Consider the following 24,788-nt stretch of genomic DNA (forward strand, 5'->3'; position numbering starts at 1 on the left):
GCAATAATTTAGTAAAACCAACTTCTAATCATAGTTCAGCAGTATTTCTAGTTAACTGAACTATAACTACATATATATTAATTGAAAAAGAACAGGTTACAGAATTAGGGCTTTCCAAAGAAAATTTTGTTACATTTTTCACTTCACCTGGTCACGATTGTTAATGTTAGAGTAAGGCAGTGTTCCAGACATAAGCTCAAACAGGACAACTCCATAGCCATACACATCTGACTGGAATGTATACGGATTACTATCTTGCATACGAATCACTTCAGGTGCCTGGAAAAGGAAAACAAACAAATAAAGACCAAGCCAGATAATTATAAAAATCATTTCTAGTGTATGATACCAGAGAAATAGAAAAGAGAATCGAAACAGCACCATTTAGCCTGTATTTCTAAGTACTGAGTCCTGATAGTATTAAACAAATTGGAGTGTACCATCCAGAGGATAGATCCACTAGGCTGTTCCACTTGCTGAGACCCACTCCATCGTGATTTGACGGTAGCCAGTCCAAAATCACCAATCTTTACCGTCCAGCCCTCATGCAGGAAGATGTCTGGTTTTTGTAAAGGAACATATCACAGAAAGATGCAAGAGCAAACATATTGCTGAAGACATGCAGCTCTGAAATCCTAGTGTCTATATAAATTATCACTCTAGCCTGATCTCTAAATTAACTTAACAGACTTTAGTTGGTATTTTAAACATATGCTTGGTCTCCAGAAAAAAGAAGAACTGTGTTTGCTTCCCGGGTCCTCCCTGCGTGGAGTCTGCATGTTCTCCCCGTGTCTGCATGGGTTTCCTCCCACAGTCCAAAGACATGCAGGTTAGGTGCTTTGGCGATCCTAAATTGTCCCTAGTGTGTGCTTGGTGTGTGTGCCCTGTAGTGAGTTGGCACCCTGCCCAGGGTTTATTTCCTGCCTTGCACCCTGTGTTGGCTGGGATTGGCTCCAGTAGGCCCCTGTGACCCTGTAGTTAGGATATAGCGGGATGGATAATGATGGATGGAAGACAGTTACATATGCAAAATCTACATATATTAAAGTTTAAATATAGAAAAAAATATTCTATTTTACCACTCACACACTTTAATTAAAATCTAACCCTGGGCTTACTTATGTTCTAAGTTCAATACTGTAATTCCTACTACAGGAATTTACTATACAACAGGTTATCATAATTGTCCCTGAAGCCTTGAGGCAGCAGAGCTAACTCCTGGCTCACTACATTCATTCCCAATAGCTGTAATTATTAAAATAAACATATGTCTGCACTATACATTACATGGATAAATAAATACACTTCAGTTGCATATCAATCTTTTTTGTTTGCACAAGCGAAAAGGTGCCTGTACAAAGGTGAAATGAAAAAAATTATGCTATGCTTCCATGCATTAGGTTAATTTTTGCTTACAGGTTTGTGATGCTAAGCAGTATGATGAAACACACTTCTGTTTTCTAACACTTGCCCCAGTGTATGGTTGACTGATCAACCATTTACCAAAAGAATCAATCATTGAACATATATATGGATTTCAGAATATTCCTTAAAGATATTTATGATTTGTTAAATGTACAAAGAGACTGCCTTTTGACATGGACACAGGGAGAAGACACAAACTCTGCACTGGAAGTACCTGTGATGCAAATCCAAGTCTCCTTACTGCAAGACAGCAGTATTACCACTGTTCCTTCCACTGATCATTAAATAAAATTACCGTATTGCGTAACAAATTACAAAAAAAGATTACAATTCATATATCACATAGTAAAAGAGTTACATAGCATGTTCTTGTGTTGCAGGGTGTTCATTGCATTTTCCAAATTATCAAAGACAAATATTCCATGTCCAGTTTTACATTCACTCTTTTTCACTTAAAAATACTGTTGTTTACATTCTTTGTCATTCCTTGACACTGTATAAATGTATGGAGATTGACAAAATTCTTTTCAATATCTTTACAAAAAGGAGTCACCTTAATGCTAATTAATTACATTTATGTTAAAAGGTATTTGCTAATAAAAAAATACTTTAAAACTTTTACAATTATTCTGGAAAGTTTACTAAAATTAGCTCCCCATCCAAGTTCTTTTCACTTAGCTTTGTGGCATTCTAATGTGAATGGTGATTTTAAAAAATCGCTATGCTTTTTTTAAGCATTATACAGTATTACTGCAGCCATTATAGCATCCAAGAAAATATCAATTGCATTAGATGTGAATGTGACCCGAACTGAATCTATTTAAAGTACCTGAGTAATTCCAAATATTTCCAAAAATATTTTTTTAAAGGCTTAAAAATATATTGATTTTGAGTAAAGTTACCCTAAGGAAACTGGGCAATGGCAGTGTACCCTAAAAATTACTTATTTCTTTACTTTTGTCATTAAAGTTGATTAATTTAAGGAAATCCAATTATCATGTCCCTGCATAAACTAATGCAACACCCAAGAAATTTAAATAAATTCTAATACAAATGTGTATGTAATGCAGTGAAACATGCCTATTTTAAATAAATTCAAATTAAGTTAATTGCAATTTCCCGAAAATCATTTTTATGATTGGAATAAATGATACAATGTATAAAAAATACTCTTGATAGAACTTATAAATGTCTTAACAAGGCAGCAATGAGCCAAAATTATATTAATCAATCAAACCAAAGCCACATGCAGAAGAAATTGATTCAAATATCTAGTAACAGAACAGATGTTTACTAGGTGAGAATAAATATTTGGTTGGTCAAGCTTGACCTGCATATTGTGACACAAGGAGCACTGTAAGCTGACAAGGAGCCCAAGGAAATGGCCAATGAAGCATTTGCTAAGTTTTAGAAATACAATTAGAAGGATTTTATTTTCTGAAGGGCTAGATCAATAAACACACCATTCAAGAAAGCCAAATTTGAAAAAACATAGCCACGAAAGGTCTCAAAGAAAACAAATACAATACACAAAGAAAAGAAGATGCAGCAGAAGGCTGGGGCAATAAAAGAAACATACACATTCATTTCTATAGTGGTACACAGTTGTATCCACTCGGTGGCCATATGAAAGCTGCACTGTCCCATACAAAGTGTATGGGAGACGCAAGTTGCTAACTTGTACTATCACAAACATGTTAACAGAGTGTAGTGTAACAATGCCTTCAACAATGATTTTTTAAACTAATATTTGAAATCTTAAAAAAAAAAATAATTTGGATAAAATGCAGCTCTATGCCTTTATGGAACCATGAAGAATATTTAGTTCATTGTTCTTCTTCGTCTAGGAATCCAGTATTTACGACTATAGCCTTAGGTAAAATTTTATTGAAATGGAATTACGTAAAATTATCATTCAAAGGGGTTTTTTTTTTTGTCTTTCGAGAAAACCACATCCTGTTATGAACTGTAATGGGAAATTCAAACTTCTGCTGGAAATCTTCCTTCTCCCCCAACCAAAAAAACTTAATACAACATCCCCTTATCAAGTACTCAGAAAGAAACGGTTTACTTTCATAGTTAGTGGCACTGCTATTGTGGCCTTGCTAGATGCACTTATTACTGATGAGAACTGTTTTACGATTAAAGTTTTAATTTACTTTAACTACTTCAATAATTAAATTAAGTAATTCATTTTGTGTTCTGTTTTTACATGTCAGTTTTATATTTTTTCTCTCACAAAGCCTTTATTAAAAAGGCATATATGAATATATTTTATATGATAAAGGTAAAATCATATTCTTGCGGAACTGTGCATTGTCTAAGTAACATTGTGGGTGCCACAGCATTCAAGAGAATATTGCTTGAGATGTATTGACTGGGGTTGTGGAAATTATTTAGTTAGAACAGAGTTAGGTGAAAGCCTAGTGTCACAGTTATAGATGCCAGTTACCCCCTTTTTTTTTTTTTTTTTTTTTTGGAACTCAGTTCTTAAAGGATGATTTCAGGATTTCTGTACTGTCTTAATTATTTTAACACTTTCAGCACCATTTGTAAGATCATGTCTACTATATCTAGTGCTATAAGAAGAATGGGAAAACTTGTATACTGCTATAATAATTTTACTATACTAGCGGGCTTCGCCCCCTGCTCATTTCGCTTGCCATCTCCAAACCCGGCCTGCACTACACGCTAGCCACTTTGTGTCTCTGCCACTCGCGTTGTGACGAGGGGGGCTGAACGCACCCCAAGGAGATGCAGCCGCTCCTCCGAAACCCCCTCTTAAACGGTGATACAATGGGAAACAAATAGTTTTGCTTTTTTTTTTTTTTTTACCTCCTCTTTGCTCATGCTGCTGCTGCAATCTGCATCTCGGGCGGTACAATTCTCTCATATCACCTATGTCCATATATTCGATCTCTTTTCACTTTTACCTTTTCATTAATATTGCATTGAATTTTGATTCTGTGTTTGGAATTACATCGTGACAACGCAACGTATAACTGCCCATGAGTGAATATCGTTTTTTTTCTCTCTACAAGAAATGTGTCTGACAATAGCATTCACACAAATGAGAACTGATTTCTCTCGCGGGATTTCACTTTCACCAAACAACAAATCTTTTAATTCTCGCAGATACGCCTCTTCATTGGGAAGAAACACTACTTTTTTTTTCCCCCTGATGGCAACACGAATTAGACGATCTACAAGTCTCTGACTTAGTTTAAATCTGAACAATATATTCGATCTCTTTTCACTGTTCCGTTATTTCACCGAGTAATAATTTACGTTTGTTTCCACTAATGCGTACTTCCATTATCTCTAACCTGCTCTGCATGTGTATTGTGCCAATGTTTTTCAATTCTTTACGACATTCTACTTTGTCATCTACGCTTTTGTTTTATTTCTGGCCCTGGGAGTGGTTAAATCTCTTGGCACAAAGACTTGTCTCGCGGGACGTGAAAGTGTCTCTCAGAGAAAATCAAGTCCCATCTCCTTCCAACCTTCCAAGATTTTTTTTATTATAGAGTGACTAGTCCAAATAAAACAGTAGCCCATTACTAAGACAATTGTGAAAGTCATCCTCTGCCCAATACAACAATTCAATTCTTGGGAACTTAACCTCCTTAGCGTTAGACCCAACTATCACTCTGGCAACGGTATAGATGCATCTCGCATAAGCGTTAGTACCAAGCGTTACTTGGGTAACTGTGTAGGCGTGTCTTGTTTAAGCATCAAACCAGAGTGTTACCCTGGCAATGGTGTAGCTGCGTCTTCTCTTAGCCTCATAATGGCATCTCATAATAAACACCATTCTTCAGCAATGATGACACAGTGAATCTTCAGACAGAGAAACTGAAATGGAGAGTGAAACCACAAGTGATTCTAGGAATCTGAAAATGATGCTCTTTACGTTTTTTTTTTTTTTAAGAAAAAATGTAACGCTAAGGAGGTTAAGGAGTCTCATCCCTGCTGTGTAGGGTCTCTGTTTCACGAACGGTTACAACTATAATTTACAGCAGCCTCTAGGATCAGAAACCCTAATGGTTTAATTCATTTTGTACAGCATGCTTTACACCATACATGACACTTAATGAGTTCTGCGATGATAAAAAACAAAAGACAATTCAACAAATTAAACTGTCACATTTAATTAGAAACAATTTACATTGTTAGCATATCTATTAAATAAAAACAGTATTTTTCCAAATGTCGTTCTCCTAACACCTAATATTTTCAGAAGGATACTGTTTGATTTCAGATCTCGATGAATGATGTTCTTGGCGTGCAAATAACTAGAGGAAAAGAAAAAGAAAAAACAGAACATTTTTTTTTTAGTTTTTAGAGTGAACAGTTTTACCAAAAAAAAAAAAATCAGAGAGACCCAAGATTTTTCATGCTTAACAAAAACACTAAAATTGAGAATCAGGGATCTTCAAGTTCAGGGCTCTGTAGATGCAGCTTTTCATTTCACCTAGTTTTGCAATTATTCTAACTTTTAACTGAAACCATTGTTTAATTAACTGGTTATACTACTCTTACTATGCACTCAAAATGGTACAGCAGTATGAGATTTACTGTATAAAAAAATGGTAAAGATAGTAGTAGGCATACCTGGTACTGCCTAGGATGTAATAAAGTGCAGTTGAAAACTTCTGGCCCCAAACCAAAATTTCAGTGATTAAAGCCTTTGTGGGAAGCAACTTTGCATACCTGGGTCAAGCCACAAAATTGCACTACATAATAAACAGCAGGTGCGATCACTAAATAAAGTTACCCAAAGGGAAACATTTTGGAATGAAACACAGCCTATTGGTTATTCCCTATAAAAATGAGGCTTCAATGCAAGATCTGGTGGTTCAGTGTGGATTTGCATACCAGAAAAACACACATTCAGGTTTACATTTTAGATGTATTTTTTTACATTTATAACTTTAAATACTGAATTTGACGTTTTTTGTTTTGCGCCCTCCTCCACCATAACCTATGGGGGAAGAGCAAGAGCTTTAGATTCGTCAAATATTTCAATCTCTGATTTCCCCCCCCGATACTGAAAAACACTGATATCTTGATAATGGATGTGTGTCTGTCTGTGTGTCACAGTTTCTTGAGAATGGTCTAGAGCTAAAATAGCTGGACAGAAAAATACCAAACTCAAAACTTAAGCCTGTTATGAGATGACAATGTCCCGATTCATTTTTGAGCCAAATCGTGAAAGAGAAAGAGGCACTCTAGAGCAGGGGTCCCCAACTCCGGTCCTGAAGGGCCCCAGGGGCTACAGGTTTTCATTCTAACCTTTTTCCTAATTAATGACCTGTTTTTGATGCTAATTAAATTCTTTTGAATTAATTTTGACTCGCTCTTCAAGACTCAGACCCCTTACTTAATTATTTCATTTTCTTTAATTAGCAGCCAAACAATAATGATATATAAAATGAACCAAAACATGACCAGCAAACTGTTGATCATACAATATCTAAAAATAAACAAAGGTGAAGGTCTCAGGAATGCTGATCTGCTCAGGTCCCCAAAACATTTTAACAGTGCTCTTAGAAAAGAGAAAATCAACAATTTTGGAAAAGTATGCTACTGCACAATGTGAGAGGCAACAAGCCATGGAATTAAAGAATGGGTTTAATTAACAACAAGATTCAGAGCCTAATTAAGAAACTGGTTGGAGTGAAATTGGTTGGAGTTTGAGGCCGTTGACTTACTTAGTAGGTATTCTGTTTGCTTACTCACTTCACATTTCATTTCTGTTTGGGTGTCACTTAAGGAAAGAAATTAAGCAATTCAGAAGAATGATGAAGAAATTCAGGGGAACAAATCTTAAAAACATGTCAATTAAAATTAATTTGAAAGGTGTTAATTAGCATCAAAAACAGTGGACTAATTAAGAAAAGGGTTAGAATGAAAACCTGCAGCCAGTGGGGCCCTCCAGGAACATAGTTGGGGACCCCCTGCTATAGAGGAACCCTCAAATACCGTAATTCTGCAATTAATTATGAATTCTTGTCATCAATTGCTATCATAATGATGTATTTTATGATCAGAAAGATCAGCATCAGAGCAGTAAATATTTACTAAAATGTTATAGAGTTGTTCGGGTAACTTGGTTCTTAGGGCGCAAAATCCTACTGGTGCTCACGTCCAAATTTTTCTTTCTTTTTAATTTATTGTTTTTCCTATGGAGCTGGTACCCTTAATTGTATTCTAATACTCACAATTGTCAGGGTTGAGCAATCCATGCAAATCGACACTAAAGGAGAACAGATGCTTGTACAATGTCATATCCATCTACAGTATGTTCTAATTAGATAGTAGTGAATTCAATGCTAGAATAATAAATAAGTGAGGATATATTTAATAAAAGTGGTAAAAACTAATATGCTGAATATAAAAAACCTTATCACATGCATATAAATTATCAATAAATCTCAGTTTGCGATTTAGCAAATGAGATAAAAAAGCAGAAACAAAGAAATGACTTCATATGTAATGAAGGCAGCATTAAAATTTAAAGTAAAACTTGGTTGAAACAAAAACCCAAACCCACAGGAACCTGAAAAAATGAACCAAAGGTTTCTGTTGTGTATTATCTAAAACAATTGTGCATGACAAAGAATGAGAACAAATATTACATTTAATGTTTTATTACTGAAATGGAGAAATTCTACTCAATAGCTCTCCCAGGAATAATATTGTAAATTATATCCGTGCAGCAGATTTGTATAATTCCTGAAATTTAAACTAGTTATTCATACTGCAGTTTTCCACACATTAAAAACACAAACTTAAATGGGGAAAAAAATATTGCTTACTGCTACATTATGAAGTAAGCATATGTAATGTAGAATTTGTTGAAGTTAAAAATATTACTTAGATGAGGACTAACAAAATATTAAATTGGATGTACGATAAAAAGCAAAAAATAAGACAGCGTTTAATGTTGGATTTTAGAGCATTCGAATTAGTTTCAAATTTTTAAACCATGGTACCCTGGAAACAGGAGGGTGCTATTTATCTTTCTATGCACCTCTGTTGGTTTTATTTACAACAAAAGAATTCTATATCCTTTTCTAACAAAGGTGAATAAATTTGGTGAAAAAATGTCAGCAGGCCATCCCAAAAGTCTATTATTACTTCTGTCACATTTGGTATTTTTAATATTCAAATATCATGGTTTGTTCTTTGCCTCACTCGGAACATACGCTACAATAATACATTTTAAAGAACTATCTTACTTAAAAGTTGAACTACCGTAGAATGCATTTCCAATTTCTTAAACATGTCAAAATTAAAAACTAAAGATATGAATACGCTCCAAACGATTTCCTATCCCCTTATCTATTTTTCAAAAAAGCATCACTGAAAGTTAGTTTACAACCCACTCAATTAAAACAGAAACAACCATGAGTTGCCTGTGCACATTGATGTAGGTTATCCTGCTAGTCACATTTTGGGGCAGGCAACACAATCAGAATTTCCATGTAATTATTGGACACACAGAAATCCTGCCATGGGTATTTGGTATTTGATATGTACAGTGGGATTACACCCAAATTAAAATGAAATGCAGGATTCCTATAATTGCAGAAAAAGTCTTCTTCTGCAAGAACAACACAGGACACAGTTAAAGCAAAAATCCCAATAATGGTACGATGAAGGTGCAATTAAAGTTCTTTCCCCAGTAAGGTGATATAGACCAGGCATGTCAAACACGCGGCCCGCAACAGAAATCTGTGCGGCCCGCATGACAAATCCTAGTTAGCACTCAACTTGTACAAAATGATTACTATAGTTTGTGATTGAATCATTCTGCATCTTCAATGTTACTTATTGACTTTTCTTACTTCTGCCTTCTGACAAAAGCGCGTTTATCCATGGCATTACGGTACCGGAAACGTCATCTGCTAGTATAGCCACGAGCCTTGGCCAAAGTTAATGAGCCGCAGCGTCACAACTGAAGTGCTAGGCTGCAGCAGGGGTGGCCTTAGGCATGTGCAAACTGTGCACTTGCACGGTTCCGTCAAATCCCAGGGGCCGCCACGCCAATATATATTGAATATAAAACAGAAAGAGAAAATAATGATACAGCTGACGGTAATGTGGCCGAAAAACATTCTGTTTCTTGTTAATTAGTACGCTGCATTTACAAATGTCGCCAGAGTCAGAGCAGTAAGCTATATGTAGTATTATAATGTTTTGCCATAATGAGAATATCATGGGCCACCACTTGGTTTTCAAGTTACGGACACGCGCATATAGAAGCGTGTCATGAGCACGAGGCGGCTATGCAGTGTCCGCAACGGATGTGGCCATCCACCGTGCATAAGATACCATATTGACATTGCCAGGCGAAGGGGCCACCGATTCTTTCTCTGCCCAGGGCCGCCACAAGCCTAGAGCCGCCCCTGCTAAGGCTACACTACTGACAGGGCTGCTGAGACTGGCCACTGGGCAGAACTGACCATCACGAGTAGTAATAGCCCGCATATTTTCACGTTTTTTTGCTCTAGTTTCATATCATTTTGTGCTAGTATTGTAACGAACAGTTAGTGCAGACTACAGCTGAAGATCTGAAGTGGACGCGAGAACTTGGTGAGTTGTTTATTAACATATTTTTGTGATTATGAGTTTGTAAAATTATTGTAGGTCAGGTGGCTTTTTGCATATCGGCTTATTTTACAATATAAACTTTGAAGTAAACTTAGTAAAGTAAAATTTGATTTTTGGAGGATTTGTTTTCCAACTTGAATTACTGAGCAATTAATTCAGTGAGCATTTTCGTGATTTCAGTTCACACAAACAGGGCATTGCGCTGTTCTCTTACAACATTGAGAATGCGCCTGAGAATACCCAAATGGATATCTATTCTGAAGGCAAAATACAACGAAGTTGGTTTGCCAGGCTTGTATGCTTACCTGCCACCCTCGTATGTGCAGATCCGTAAGTTGGCATCGAGAGTACTGTCAATGTTCGGAAGCACTTACCTTTGTGAGCACTTGTTTTTGTTAATGAAAGCTACCAAAACCCCACATCGCTCAAGACTTACCGTCGAGCACCTTTCATCCCTCATAAAAGTTGCAGCTGCACAAGATTTCAAGCCTGATATTGACGAACTGGTTACTAACAAGATATTGCCAAGTGTCGGGACAAAAGACATAAATCTCACACTGTAAGGCTCCTATATAAGCAATGAATATAATATAATGAATATCAATCATCAAGACACTATATAAAAGCGGTCGGGATTGTCCTTCCGTCCCGTGAGTGCAAAGCGTAGCGGTATTCCACTTATCACAGACTTACTACTTGCGGCTTACAGTACGAAGCGACACGATGTGAGCAGAGTTCTGGTGCTCCCATCATTCCCTCAACTTTTGTGCGCGATGCGCTGGAAAAATAGACAAAATTATGTCTCTGGAAATAATTAATGTTGATGGAGTACAAATAGCCTCACCGCGTAGTAAATATCAGGGGAGATGGTGCTTGCTTATTCTCATCTATAGCTTATTTAGTGCATGAAACTCCGTCTTTAGCGGTACAGATTCGGGCTGACATTGTACGACATGTTTTAAGTAATTGGTCAAGGTTTCAGCCATTTACAATGATGCCGTCAGGAATCTCTTATACAAATGAGCTTCAGTATCTCACTGAAATGTCAAAGTCTCCAACTTATGGTACCATTTCTGAGCTAATGGCAGCGGGAGAGTTGTTCCTCTATGAGTTTCAAGTATATTATTATGGAGTCCTACACTCCAAGTTCGGACAGGCACTCGAGGGGATAAAAAAACTTAGGTTTTTGGGAGATGTTATGAATGGGCACTTTGATGTTCTCATTCCCTACACTTACATGCCTGATGTACACATGGAGCACACACAAATTGAGGAAAAAAGTCGGTCGCCTTAAAAGGAGGGTGAGCCTAGTAATATAATAAGGACGTAGCTAAGAGGTTAAGACTCTAATTCTACACTGTTGTATGGAGACTGCATGGAAATAAATTGCTTTTCTTTAAACTTTAAGTGTTACATTTTTTAAAGTTTTCACTATTGGAAAGAAAGCTACAGTAACTTTGTATAATAGTATAATAGTATTTGTTACAGTACGGCCCGCTGACGCACGTATGGCAGTCGAAGCGGCCCACCAATGGTAGTGAGTTTGACATGCCTGATATAGACAGTCTCTTTTTGACATTGTGCTTTTAAGACTTAAGAACAACAACTTAAAACAAAATATACTAAAATATATTAGTCAATAGTGTACACATACGGTACATGTACAAAGCTGTCACACATTACCCATTGTTTGTTTTTTCTTTATTTTTAGTCTACAGTGCAACCTATTACAGCTACATTAATCTCTCTGCCAGTTCTAAGCTAACAATGGTGCTGGACATCATCTGATTTCAAAGGGTAGTAAGCTTAGTGTATTTTATGTTTGCTACATGCAGCCATGAACTGCCCTTCTGGCCATCAATTTCGTCCATTTATTTGTGCTGAAGCAGGACTTAGACAGCAATTCTGGAAACAACTGTCTGCTAAGAAATTTCTGCTTGGAAAAGACCTTGATAATTCAGAAACACCACCTTGTGTCTTGCCGTTATGCTCACTTTTGCCATGGTGTAAGGTTTGCAGGTTAAATCACTAGACCTTCCAAATCCTCACGTTTTAGTATAGTTGTCTCTCACCCAGTTTTAGTCACACTACACAGCTGTTTCTGGTAATCACTTTGGTTTAGTACCATATCATTGATCATTAGCACTTGTTTGTTGTAATTGCTTAATCAAACACTTCAAAGATCTCATGTTATTAACAGGCATGTAGTCTATTGCTATGTATGTTTTTTTCTTTAGAAATATTCAAATAGCTTATTACACTACTTCACTTTTTACAAAACGAATGTCTGGGACTCTCAAATACATTCTTGTATATTGACACACTAATCCAAAACATATAAAATATATATCGCTGAAAAATTCTAATTTGTTCTTACTAGGTTTTACTAAATGTTTACTTTAAATTGTGCATAGTTACTTCCAACATGCTCCCTACATATTGAAACCTGTACATGAGAGACCGCTATTTCACTAGAAATTCATTGTGCAAATGTCCATTGGTGGTTACCTACGTATACATAAAAAAATCCAAAAAAACAAATTACATTGGTGCTTATTTCAATTTAAACCTAGTCACTTAAAAACTTAGCATTGAAAGTATAACTCACTTAAAAGAATATTCAGATGAAGGTTGTTTGACCGAATGAATCCACATTACTAACCGAGAATGGTAAACCGGATGGACGCAGGGACATCCGGCCATGGGCCGTAGCCGCAGAAAGACGTACTGCGCAGGCGCCCCAAGAAATGAGGCGCCGCGAGAGGCGGCCGCGACCACAGAAAAAAGGAGTGAGCACAGAAAAAAGGAGTCAAAGAAATGAGGCGCCGCAACCACAGAAAAAAGGAGTGAAATGCCGGCGACGCACACAGCGCCGCACCCATGGGAAGCAACGTAAAATTAGAAATGAGGCGCCCATAGCACACAGAAAAAAGGAATCAGACGCCGGTGCTGTGTGCACGAAGCCCATGGCACACGAAACGGAACACACACAAAGAAGAGATTAAACACCCACGACACAAAAGCCCCCTGCAGTAACTGCAATAAGAAATGAGGCGACGCACCCCTAGAACACCAAAAAGAAAGGAGTCAGACGCAAGCGCAACATAGCACACGAAACGCTACGCACACAAAGAAGAGGATTCAGACCCACTACAAACAAACACCCCCTCCACTAACAAAGATAAAAAAGTGAGGCAACGCGCCCCTAGCACACAAAAAAAAAAGAGGTCAGACGTGAGCGCCACACAAACCCATTGGACACAAAACGGGACAGACTACGGACATAGCACACGAAACATACACAAAAACGAGGATTCGGACCCACGACCACACTAACATAAATAAGAAATGTGACACAAAGCCCCACTAGGGTTACCACTTTTAATACAAAAAAATAAGGGACGCATACTGCAGCGGGGGCCACATCCCAGTGCCAACACTTTGCAGACTCTACTTAAAAGACCCGCCCTCCTCACTGGACAGTTAAAATGACCAATCAAACTAACGATGACATCAAGTATTACCCAATCAAAAGTAGGAAAGGAGGCATCTTCATAAAATGCGTGTGAGATGATTTGCATGAGACGCTGCTTTAAAAAAAATGATAAAAAAATTACGGGACAAAACCCGTCCCGTATTGATTCAAAACGGGACGCACAATTTCATTCTCAAATACGGGACGATTCCGTATTTTACAGGACGGGTGGCAACCCTGCCCATTACTAAACGAACCGTCCGTATTAAACATACGTCATCTGAACACATTCAAATTAGGCAGCATAGGTCGATCTCATTATACTGATCCACTATTAACCGTTTAACCACAGAAAAGCCTCCATATTAACAGTGAGTGCGATCCTCCTTATTACTTATCCATATATCTAACGCTGCAGAACAAACAAGTAATGAATTCACGATCACAGGTACAAAACGATACGGCTCAAGTGACGGGACCAAACACACGAACCCGCATGAAAAAAAAACAATACACGTCAGCGCATACAATGCGCTTCTGAAACCCCGGAAGAAAAAATGTCTCGGCTCCAAAAACGCAAAGCTCAACTAACACATTAACAGAAACGAGCGCAGATGGACAGACACAATGAACGTACACGCATACAGCACGTGTCTCAAAGTGCTGCATCGAAACAGGCAAGGGTTCAAAACGAAACACCTCGAGTCTCAGAGATACAAAAACGGCAGCGAAGGGACAAAATAAATAAACGCAATTCATGAAAATTCATTGGGATTACTGAATGTCATTTACAATCATTATCATTCACTTAACTTCCCTGAAGAAACAACTAGCAATACAAGTAATGAATTTACACGTTATTGTCAAAAGGGTCAAATTAGACTGCCTCCTTTACATTCATATCCTGCATATCTACAGAAGCTTCTAACTGACGAAGTACCTGAAAGTGAAAACTTTATGAACTGCATTAGATCCTACAATAGTTCATTTGCTTTTGCATCTAATGCCATCCAGTCACTTACTCAACACCATTGATAAACTTCTACAAACGTTGATAAATAATAATATTCCCTTTGGAGCAAAGGTACTTTTATTAGGGGGATATTTTACACAGTGCTTAGCTATTGTTCCACATTCCATGCGCTCGGCTATTCTGCAGTCCACCTTAAAATACGCAGACAATTGGCATTGCTTTCAAAAGAGTTAAGGAGATATTTGGAACAGCAATCTATTTACACCAAATACCCCTTTTAACACAACAAACTATATTATGTCCAAAAAATATTAATGTTGATCACATTAGTAACCAGGTCATTTCATTACTTCCTGGAGTTGCACAGCTCTTTCTAAGCTCTGACAAAGTTGACTCTGATGACGACAATGACCATCTTAATATCCCCTTAGAATATTTGAACACTATTAACCCAGCCGGATTAACACAACACAATCTTAGCCTTAAAAATGGAACAATAATCATGCAATTGAGAAACCTTAACACTAAACAGTGTTTATGCAATGCTACACGTTTAGTCGTCAACACCATGCCACACAATGTTATTGAAACAAAACTTCTTACAACATCACATGCTAACAATACTGTTCTGATTCCTAGAATTAACCTTACAAGTTCTGACCTAGAATTACCTTTTACTCTTAAACGGCGACAGTTCCCCATTAAAACCAACCTTGGCCATGACCATCAACAAATCACAAGGACAAACAATACACAAACTTAGCATCTACCTCTCTGAGCCCGTTTTTGGACATGCACAACTTTATTTGCTTCCTATATGCGTCATCTACACCTTCACACTATGCTATATCTCATTCATACATCACGCTCTTTGTAATTTCACAACACCAGGGGTTGGCGAGCGAAGCGAGCAGGGGGCGGAGCCCCCTAGTAAAAAATCTAATTCATTAAAAAGAAAGTTGGAATCACAGGGTAATGTGTCAATATAAAAATGAAATAAAGCTATATATTAAATAATAATGTAGGCTACTGGATAAAACTGATATCAAATTGTATACTTAAGTAATAAAATAATTAATACTTCCATACTATTAATATTTTAATGTTAAACACTGACATGTAATGATAATTATTTGTATTTTAATAAGCTATATCACAACAACTTAAAGTTGCTCGTTACTGCAAGTATGAAATTATACACCTCCTAATTTAAGAAAGTTATAAAAAAAATTGTTAGAAGTTGGAATGTGTCAATGCTCTCAGCGTAAGAGGACATTAACAAAAAATTAATCCAAAACAGAATTTACAAAATTTTCAAATAGATTGTCATGCTCTTTAAATCAGTATTTTAAATATGAAGCAAAGCTCTGTCAAAACAAATCTAAATAAAAGTTATAGCTTTATCATGAAAGATTAATCTTAATTTTAGAGAAGATAAAACAAAATTCCACTTCATGTAATGTAAACATTGTTCTCCAACGTGTATGGCATTTTCATTACAATCATATTTTAAAGTATGTACTAATGGACTAATTTGTACACCTTCAATGTCTTAAGTGCTCACATACATATCCTCATTAGTGCAATTCGGGGTTATGAGGTGCCAGAGTCTATCTAGGCAACACAGGGTGCTAGACAGGAAATAGCCCTGGAGAGGGCTCCAGACCTTTATAGTACCCACTACTACAACTATCTACACCAATAGTCACAACGGGACAATTTTGAATCACCAATTAACTTAATCATTTTTTGAATGTGGGATGTAACATGGAGAGCCAAGAAGAAAATAAATATAGTCAGACACAGGGAGAACATGCAATCGCCACACTAACGAAAACCAGGATCAGGATTTAAACTTATGACATAAGATGTGTGAGGCAGCATCGGCATAACTATGGTGCCTCTTAGGACATAAATAATACAAAAATGCATGATTAAACAACAAATGTATTCAATGTATGTAATAGCATGAATCATAATGCAAATATGTATATATTAATACAAGTAAAAGCATTCAATTCTTACTCCATGCCCTGAGCAGTCTGCCTTGCGACATCAATCCTCCTCATAATCTCAAATTTGGTATCAAGAACATGAAGATGACGATAAAGGCTGCTGCCTTCACACCACTGTGTAATGATGGCAAAGTTTGGCTTTGTCATGAAGCCCATAAAAAGAAGAATATTCACATGCCGTGTCTTCCTGTATTGCAAAGAATAAATGTCAGGATGTCAACATAAACATCAACAAATACAGCACTTATTTTAACAGACAATTTCAGACAGCACCATAAACCATGCATTTTTTGCCATTTAAATATATGGTAGAATCATGAAAGATCTAGTAATCTGAAATTTAAAAATGGTAAAAATATTTAAAACCTTGTCATTACTAGTCCATTATTTAAAAATAAGAAAAATGAGACTATTTTGAGTAGTGATGTTCTAATGTTAAATTGTTCAATCTCAAAAAATCAGATTTTTTGCAGCATCTGCTTTTCTAAGCTTTATGGTAATTAAATTGTAGTGTTCCTTTACAAAATGTCACAGTGCTTGAAACAGAAAACTGAAAACAACTAGGTAGACTTTCAGAGAGAGAAGACAGAGATATTGTCTTTACATTAGATAAAATAGAGTAATAATAAGTGGAGTAATAAAATAAAAAAAGAATGCTAAAGAGTCATCCTGTTCATGGAGTGGAATGTCAGACATATACTATCAGTTGTCTAGCTGAAATTGGAGTGACAGAGAAGAGGATTGTCGATGTGCAAGCACTTTCAGCAAAAATTACAGAAGCTGCTTTAATGAGTTCAAACCTTTTCATTTTGCCCTTTCAGTAAAATGGACATTCCTCGTGTGAGTGTGGACAATGAGTGGGTTTGTGTTTATTAATATACATCTTGAAACAAAAAATTTAGAAAAAGAACAGATAAAAAGAATTTGCAATCATTGCTCTGTAAACAACGAGCATGTTAGCTCAAGAGACAAATGTGTCTGTTTTACTTATAAACCTGTTAAACATGTTAGCCTTGTATCTTTTTGACAACTTATGAACATTTTATTGGAATTGCATCTTGTAATTATGACAAGCATTACATTTTATTTTATGCCATATGTATTATGAATAAATGTTTTGTGCACATGATTTATTAGCTAAAAATTATTTAAGAGGATTTTTTTATTTTTATGGTCACTGAACAACAAGACCACAGAATTCAAATTTGTTAATAAAAAATGAACAAGTTGCACTTATGGTTGTAGTTTAATTATAAATATGGTAAAGCCCTGGCACTACCATCAAAACACATTATAAACTACAATCTCTGTATATTATATTTATCTGAAACACTACAAAAACAAATGGATTTGTATCTCTAAATAATGAAAACTCCATCTGGTTATGCGGACTTTGCAGTGGCCTGCACTCTAGATCAGGGTGGTGGTTGTCACCATCTTCTAGTATACCTTCTTCTATATGTTTTTCCCTCTTTCATATATTTATTTTCAGTATTTAAGTATCTGATATATTTCTGTATAAAAGTTTATTTGATCTTTTTCTGTGCCAATATTCTTTAGTTTTTACATTTTTGAATATCTGAAGCACTTTGAGCAAAGGAAAGGAGCTATAGTAATAAAACCCAATATTTTTATTCTTATTAAAAAACTAAGGATAACACTTTAATATACAACATAAGGCTTTTACACAGATAGTTATGCATGAGTTTAGTGTTAAAAAATTAAAAGGCTAAAATAAAGAAATTTGTTTTTCTGATTCTAGTAACATGAAATAGGTGATTAGTTTGTTGCAGAAACTAGGTTTAAAACAGAATATTTTACTAGATATAAACATTGTAATCACACTTCAATTTACAAACAGCACTATGTCTAAATTCTCTGAAAACATACCTGAGGACTTGCATTTCATTCTTAAATGCTAAGAGCTGCTCAGGGGTGGGATCTGTAACTTTAAGAATCTTGATTGCAACATCACCATGCCACTTTCCCTTATAAACGGTTCCAAAAGAACCTGACCCAATGCGTTTTAAAATGGAGACCTCTCCTGCCTGAACTTCCCAGTAGTAGCTAGAGTCTCTGTACCCACCACGATGCTGCAAAAAATAACATTACATTAAAGCAATCCAAGTTTTGATAAAGAAGGAAAATTCCTAGTATGTAAACTGTCAACATATTCTAGCAATCCACTGAATATGGGCCGCAAAATTACAAGTACTACATTAAAAAGTAGGCCAACGCATCCATTTTTAGGTATTAGATGTCCATGAAAGAAAAATGTGTTGATTACTTAAGTGGCCTAAACTTGTTTGTTTAACAGTGTATTTTCAAACGTTAAAAGGTATAATATTAGAAGCTTTAAAACATAACAAAGATTACAGACTTTCACATGAACCTCAATTAGCATATGACATAAGAAAAATAAAGAACAACAAAGATTATGCATAGTTCATAAAAGTTAATTTATTATAATGGTAATCTTATATCCCTGATTTTTGTCTTTTTGATTTAGACTACTTTAAATATTTACCACTTTCTTTTTGTCATCAGAAGATGACTGCTTGCGTTGTTCTTTCGGATGGTCAGAAGGTGATTTAGGTGGAGGTTGCTTCTTCCCTGGAGACCCATGAGAAGGTGGACTGGTTGATGGCCGACTCCATGACTCAACACCTGATATCAAAAATTTATATTGTAACCAGTGCTTCCCTTGTGGCACAAAGATGTTTATTATTCATTTTCAATACAGACAACTAAGTTTTTCATAAAAATAATATACTGTAAAAGCACATAAAAATACAATTAGGAAATAACTTTACAGTTAATCAATTGTGATGTTATAATTGTGCTAAAGTCTTATCTCCTTACTGCTAACAAGAGTTGCACAATGAATTCCGAGGTGTATAGAAACATCTTATGAGCTTAAGTTCAAGTAAAAGTCTCAAAACTCATTGGATGGCACCTCGTCCTATAACAAGATAATGATCTCAAACATACTAAGGCAACATAAGAGTTTTTCAAAGCTAAAAAAGAAAAAAATTCTTCAGTGGCCAAGCCTGTCACCAATTAAGCATGCCTTCTATATGCTAAAGAGAAAATTTAAGAGGACAAACCCCAAAACAAGCAGGAGTTGAAGACGGCTGCATTAGAGGCTTGGAAGAGCTTTACCATAGAAGATACACTGCCTGGCCAAAAAAAAAAAGTCGCCACCTGGATTTAACTAAGCAAATAGGTACGAGCCTCCTATTGGATAATTACTGCATGGGCGATTATCTTTCAGCTGGCAACAAGTTATTTAACCCCAACTGGTGCAATGAGTTGCTTTTCATTTCTTAACCATGTCGAAAGACACATCTCGTGGTCATGGAAAAGATGTTAGTCTGTTTGAGAAGGGTCAAATCATTGGCATGCATCAAGCAGAGAAAACATCTAAGGAGATTGCAGAAACTACTAAAATTGGGTTAAGAACTGTCCAACGCATTATTAAAAACTGGAAGGATAGTGGGGACCCATCGTCTTCGAGGAAGAAATGTGGCCGGAAAAAAATCCTGAATGATCGTGATCGGTGATCACTTAAACATTTGGTGAAATCAAATTGAAGAAAAACAACAGTAGAACTCAGGTCTATGTTTAATAGTGAAAGTAAGAGCATTTCCACACGCACAATGCGAAGGGAACTCAAGGGATTGGGACTGAACAGATGTGTAGCCGTAAGAAAACCACTAATCAGTGAGGCAAACCGGAAAAAAAGGCTTCAATTTGCTAGGGAGCATAAAGATTGGACTCTGGAGCAATGGAAGAAGGTCATGTGGTCTGATGAGTCCAGATTTACCCTGTTTCAGAGTTGAGAATCTTTGGGATGTGCTGGAGAAGGCTTTGCGCAGCGGTCAGACTCTACCATCATCAATGCAAGATCTTGGTGAAAAATTAATGCAACACTGGATGGAACTAAATCTTGTGCCATTGCAGAAGCTTATCGAAACAATGCCACAGTGAATGTGTGCCGTAATCAAAGCTAAAGGCGGTCCAACGAAATATTAGAGTGTGTGACCTTTTTTTTTGGCCAGGCAGTGTACTTAGCACTTGGTGATGTTTATGAATTGCACTTTAATCATATCTGAATTGTTTTACTTTGTAATTTTAATTAAACTGTGGAGCAGATGAGTAAATCAAAGAAAAATGTTTCTTTGTCCCAAATATTATAGAGGTCACTGTATATTCACACACCCATACATACATACATACATACAGACAGACAGACAGACATGTGCCAAGAGTTAAATCTCATTAAGAGGGAAATTACACACATGTATTGTAGCTATGTGATATAAACTCTAACCTGCCATCTCTTTTTCACACTTTTACCTAAGAACAAATATTTTAAAATTAAATATTGTTTTCAAAGCTGCTTACCTATGGTGTTGTTCTTCAATGCCTCCTAAAAACAAATTAACACTTGTATGATACAGGCAGTAAAAATGCACATTTTAGTAAAGTTAACAATGATGCAGGATATATTTAATATAATCATAATGGGAATAGTATTGAGGAGGACCACTGGGCAGCATAGGTTCTGGGATTATTTTGTTTGTACATTTTTGTTAACTCTTGCCAAGTTCCTAACAATCAAATCTGTAATTGTTTCTTTAAGGTTATTAAACATTTAAAATAAGGTTAATTTATCATTAGTTTAAAATTTGAACTTTGATTTTTAGTTAAAATAGACTGGAAACTCTAGTGAAATTAGAGATGGTTAAAAATAACTGACAATACAGTTGAAACTAAGTAAGCTGTTGACACAAGAGATAAACAACTGTCTGCACAGTTCAATCTCAGGAAACAATAAAATGCAAGTCACAGAACTAGTTTTTCACACATTTTTAGACACAACATATTTAAGTAGTTGAGGACACAGCATGTGTAAAGAAATGTTTTGCCTCTTCTAATCCCCTGAGACAGTAAAATCTAAACTGTTGCATGAATTCAATCTAGCTCATCTTTTTGGACAATGTCATTTGCTTCATATAAAATTCTTAAAATGGACATTCATATTCAATAAATGACAGAATGATCCTAGATACTTCTATGCATTACACTCCTTTCAGGAAACTTTCAAAGGTTTTCAATATGCCATGTAAATGTATACTCTTAATTATAGCTCTCTATATAAAGGTTAAGTTAATCACTAAATGTTTGTTTTAACCATTTAAAGCACAGAGTCCAATTTAACTGTGAATCCTTGCTGCTTCAGTCTATTTACAAACAATATTATATTGAAATATTGTAATTACTACCTTCATCTTTTACTGGAAAATTTTCAGTGAGATGCATTTTAGGCCTCATCATCCAACATTATTTCCCAACCACACTAATGCTCTTTGTTTAAATGGAAATGGAAGAGAATCCCTGCAGCCATGTAAAACAAAATCTATTGAAAATGTTTAAGAATTAGATGTTCAACAAGCACATACAGTACTGTGCAAAAGTTTTAGGCAGGTGTGGAAAAAATGCTGTAAATGAAGAATGCTTTCAAAAATGGAAGTGTTAATCATTTATTTTCATCAATCAACAAAATGCAATGAATGAACAAAAAGGAAATCTAAATCAAATCAATAATTTGGTGTGACCACCCTTTGCCTACAAAACAGCATCAATTCTTCTAAGTACACTTGCACAAAGTTTTTCAAGGAACTTGGCTGGTAGGTTGTTCCAAACATCTTGGAGAACTAACCACAGATCTTCTGTGGATGTAGGCTTCCTCACATCCTTCTGTCTCTTCATGTAATCCCAGACACACTCGATGATGTTGAGATCAGGACTTCTTGTTCTTCTTTACGCTGAAGATAGTTCTTAATGACTTTGGCTGTATGTTTGGGGTCGTTGTCCTGCTGCAGAATAAATTTGGGGCCAATCATATGCCTCCCTGAAGGTATTGCATGATGGATAAGTATCTGCCTGTATTTCTCAGCATTGAGAACACCATTAATCCTGACCAAATCTCCAACTCCATTTGCAGAAATGCAGCCCCAAACGTTCAAGGAGCCTCCACCATACTTCACTGTTGCCTGCAGACACTCATTATTGTACCGCTTTCCAGCCCTTCGACGAACAAACTGCCTTCTGCTACAGCCAAATATTTCAAATTTTGACTCATCAGTCCAGAGCACCTGCTGCCATTTTTCTGCACCCCAGTTCCTATGTTTTTGTGCATACTTGAGTCGCTTGGCCTTGTTTCCACGTCGGAGGTATGGCTTTTTGGCTGCAACTCTTCCATGAAGACCACATCTGGCCAGACTTCTCCGGACAGTAGATGGGTGTACCTGGGTCCCACTAGTTTCTGCCTGTTCTGAGCTGATGGCACTGCTGGACATCTTCCAATTTCAAAGGGTAATAAGCTTGATGTGTCTTTCATCTGCTGCGCTAAGTTTCCTTGGCCGACCACTGCGTCTATGATCCTCAACGTTGCCCGTTTCTTTGTGCTTCTTCAAAAGAGCTTGACCAGCACATCTTGAAACCCCAGTCTGCTTTGAAATCTTTGTCTGGGAGGGACCTTGCTGATGTAGTATAACTATCTTGTGTCTTGTTGCTGTGCTCAATCTTGCCATGACATGAAACTGTCTTCCACAACCTCACCTTGGTAGCAGAGTTTGGCTGTTCCTCACCCAGTTTTAAGCCTCCTATACAGCTATTTCTGTTTCAGTTAATGACTGTGTTTCAATCTACGTGTGACATTGATGATCATTAGCACCTGTTTGGTATAATTGGTTGATCATACACCTGACTATAATCCTACAAAATCCCTGACTTTGTGCAAGTGTACCTATAAGAATTGATGCTGGTTTGAAGGCAAAAGGTAGTAACACCAAATATTGATTTGATTTAGATTTTTCTTTTGTTCGCTCACTTTGCATTTTGTAAATTGATAACAATAAACAATCATTATTTATATTTCTGAAAGCATTCTTTGTTTACACCATTTTTTCACACCTGCCTAAAACATTTGCACAGTACTGTATGGGTGTAATGTTTGGGTATCCACATACTTTTGGCCATGTACTGCACTTATACTTTAGTAATTTACTTTAGTATATCCGTTATTTTGTTCTCAGTTTACACTGGTTGATTTGAGATATGAATTCTCTCTGACAAGTTTGAAGCACCTGCTACTGACTAAAAATTCTTCCCTTAAGTGATTTAGTATGTTCATTTCACAAATAATTACTTTTTCCACAAACAATTTGCTACTTCAGGAGCTACACATAGTTAATGGAAACTGCCAAAATTTTCAAAGGTTAACACTCACACACAAATTCAGACTCGTAAACAATCCTTATAACTGCAAAGAGAGATTTATAAAGAACAAATAAGAATATTATTGCTTTGCTCTTACCTCCATGATTCCAGTCCCCACAGCTCCAGCTGTACTAATCATATGAACATTTGGTGTGGAAGTTGAGCGGTGTCTTTGAAGAGACTGGCTCTCACTCCCTGGAATAGGAAACTGGAAAGCAGAGGCTGGAGACAACAACATTGTCAATACCCTGAAAAATAGAAATTAAAAAAAAAAAAGGTATAAACAGGCAAAGTATTAATTAAAATTACATCAGCATTATGAATTTAAAATGTAGAATTATACAAATATTAGTCTTAATGTCCAGAAACAATGATGTTCAAATTAACACTTCTTCACAGTGAACAAGCAAAGGCACTCTGTTGCCCGATTATGACTTATTTAAAAGGCAAACTTCCACCTTTGTTCTCAAATGTAAACATTAACTTTAGTAGTTTATTTACAATGAATATTACACATTCTGGAAAATGAGGGATGTGTGGGTCACTTAAAGGAGCTTTTATGTTAAAAGGGTTCCTGTAGCATATGCAAAAGAAGCTTTAAGCTTGCTATATTTTTGTAGTGCTGTACAATTTTTTTTTTTGAATTTCATTATGTTGCCCTGAGAAGCACTGTAATGTAATCGAGTTAAAAAGGGACCCCCCCCCCTCCTTAAAGCACTATTGTCAAAGCCATGTAAAATGCTAACTCATTATATTTTAAAAATATTTCTAACCCTTGTCTTTATAATGCAACTATCTTCCCATAACAGGGGAGGAAATATGCCAATACTAAACAGGCAGTGAAAAATTAGTTCTTCCGAGTCTCAGTCACCCCTTTTTGATCTAAACTAATGCATGTTGTAAGAGCCATTTTCCTTGTTCTATAAGATTCATGAATATTTCTTAGATGACAATGCATAAATAACGGGAGGTTCCTATAACCCCCGTAAATAGA

The 24,788-nt window shown here is 36.2% G+C and overlaps 1 protein-coding gene across 2 annotated transcripts in view; it reads right to left on the bottom strand.

Annotated features, from left to right (window-relative positions):
- Window positions 1-24,788, bottom strand: part of araf (A-Raf proto-oncogene, serine/threonine kinase) — a 141,274-nt gene that overhangs the window by 10,016 nt on the left and 106,470 nt on the right. For both annotated transcript variants that reach the window (XM_028813405.2, XM_028813406.2), the window contains exons 7-14: window positions 23,892-24,042; window positions 20,915-20,939; window positions 19,035-19,174; window positions 18,398-18,600; window positions 16,518-16,694; window positions 5,674-5,720; window positions 441-559; window positions 148-279 (exon numbers count right to left, since the gene is read on the bottom strand). In XM_028813405.2, the coding sequence (XP_028669238.1) occupies window positions 148-279; window positions 441-559; window positions 5,674-5,720; window positions 16,518-16,694; window positions 18,398-18,600; window positions 19,035-19,174; window positions 20,915-20,939; window positions 23,892-24,042 (994 nt within the window). The remainder of the gene's footprint in view (window positions 1-147; window positions 280-440; window positions 560-5,673; window positions 5,721-16,517; window positions 16,695-18,397; window positions 18,601-19,034; window positions 19,175-20,914; window positions 20,940-23,891; window positions 24,043-24,788) is intronic.

This window comes from Erpetoichthys calabaricus, chromosome 11, assembly GCF_900747795.2.
Source record: "Erpetoichthys calabaricus chromosome 11, fErpCal1.3, whole genome shotgun sequence".
Taxonomy (NCBI): Eukaryota; Metazoa; Chordata; class Cladistia; order Polypteriformes; family Polypteridae; genus Erpetoichthys; species Erpetoichthys calabaricus.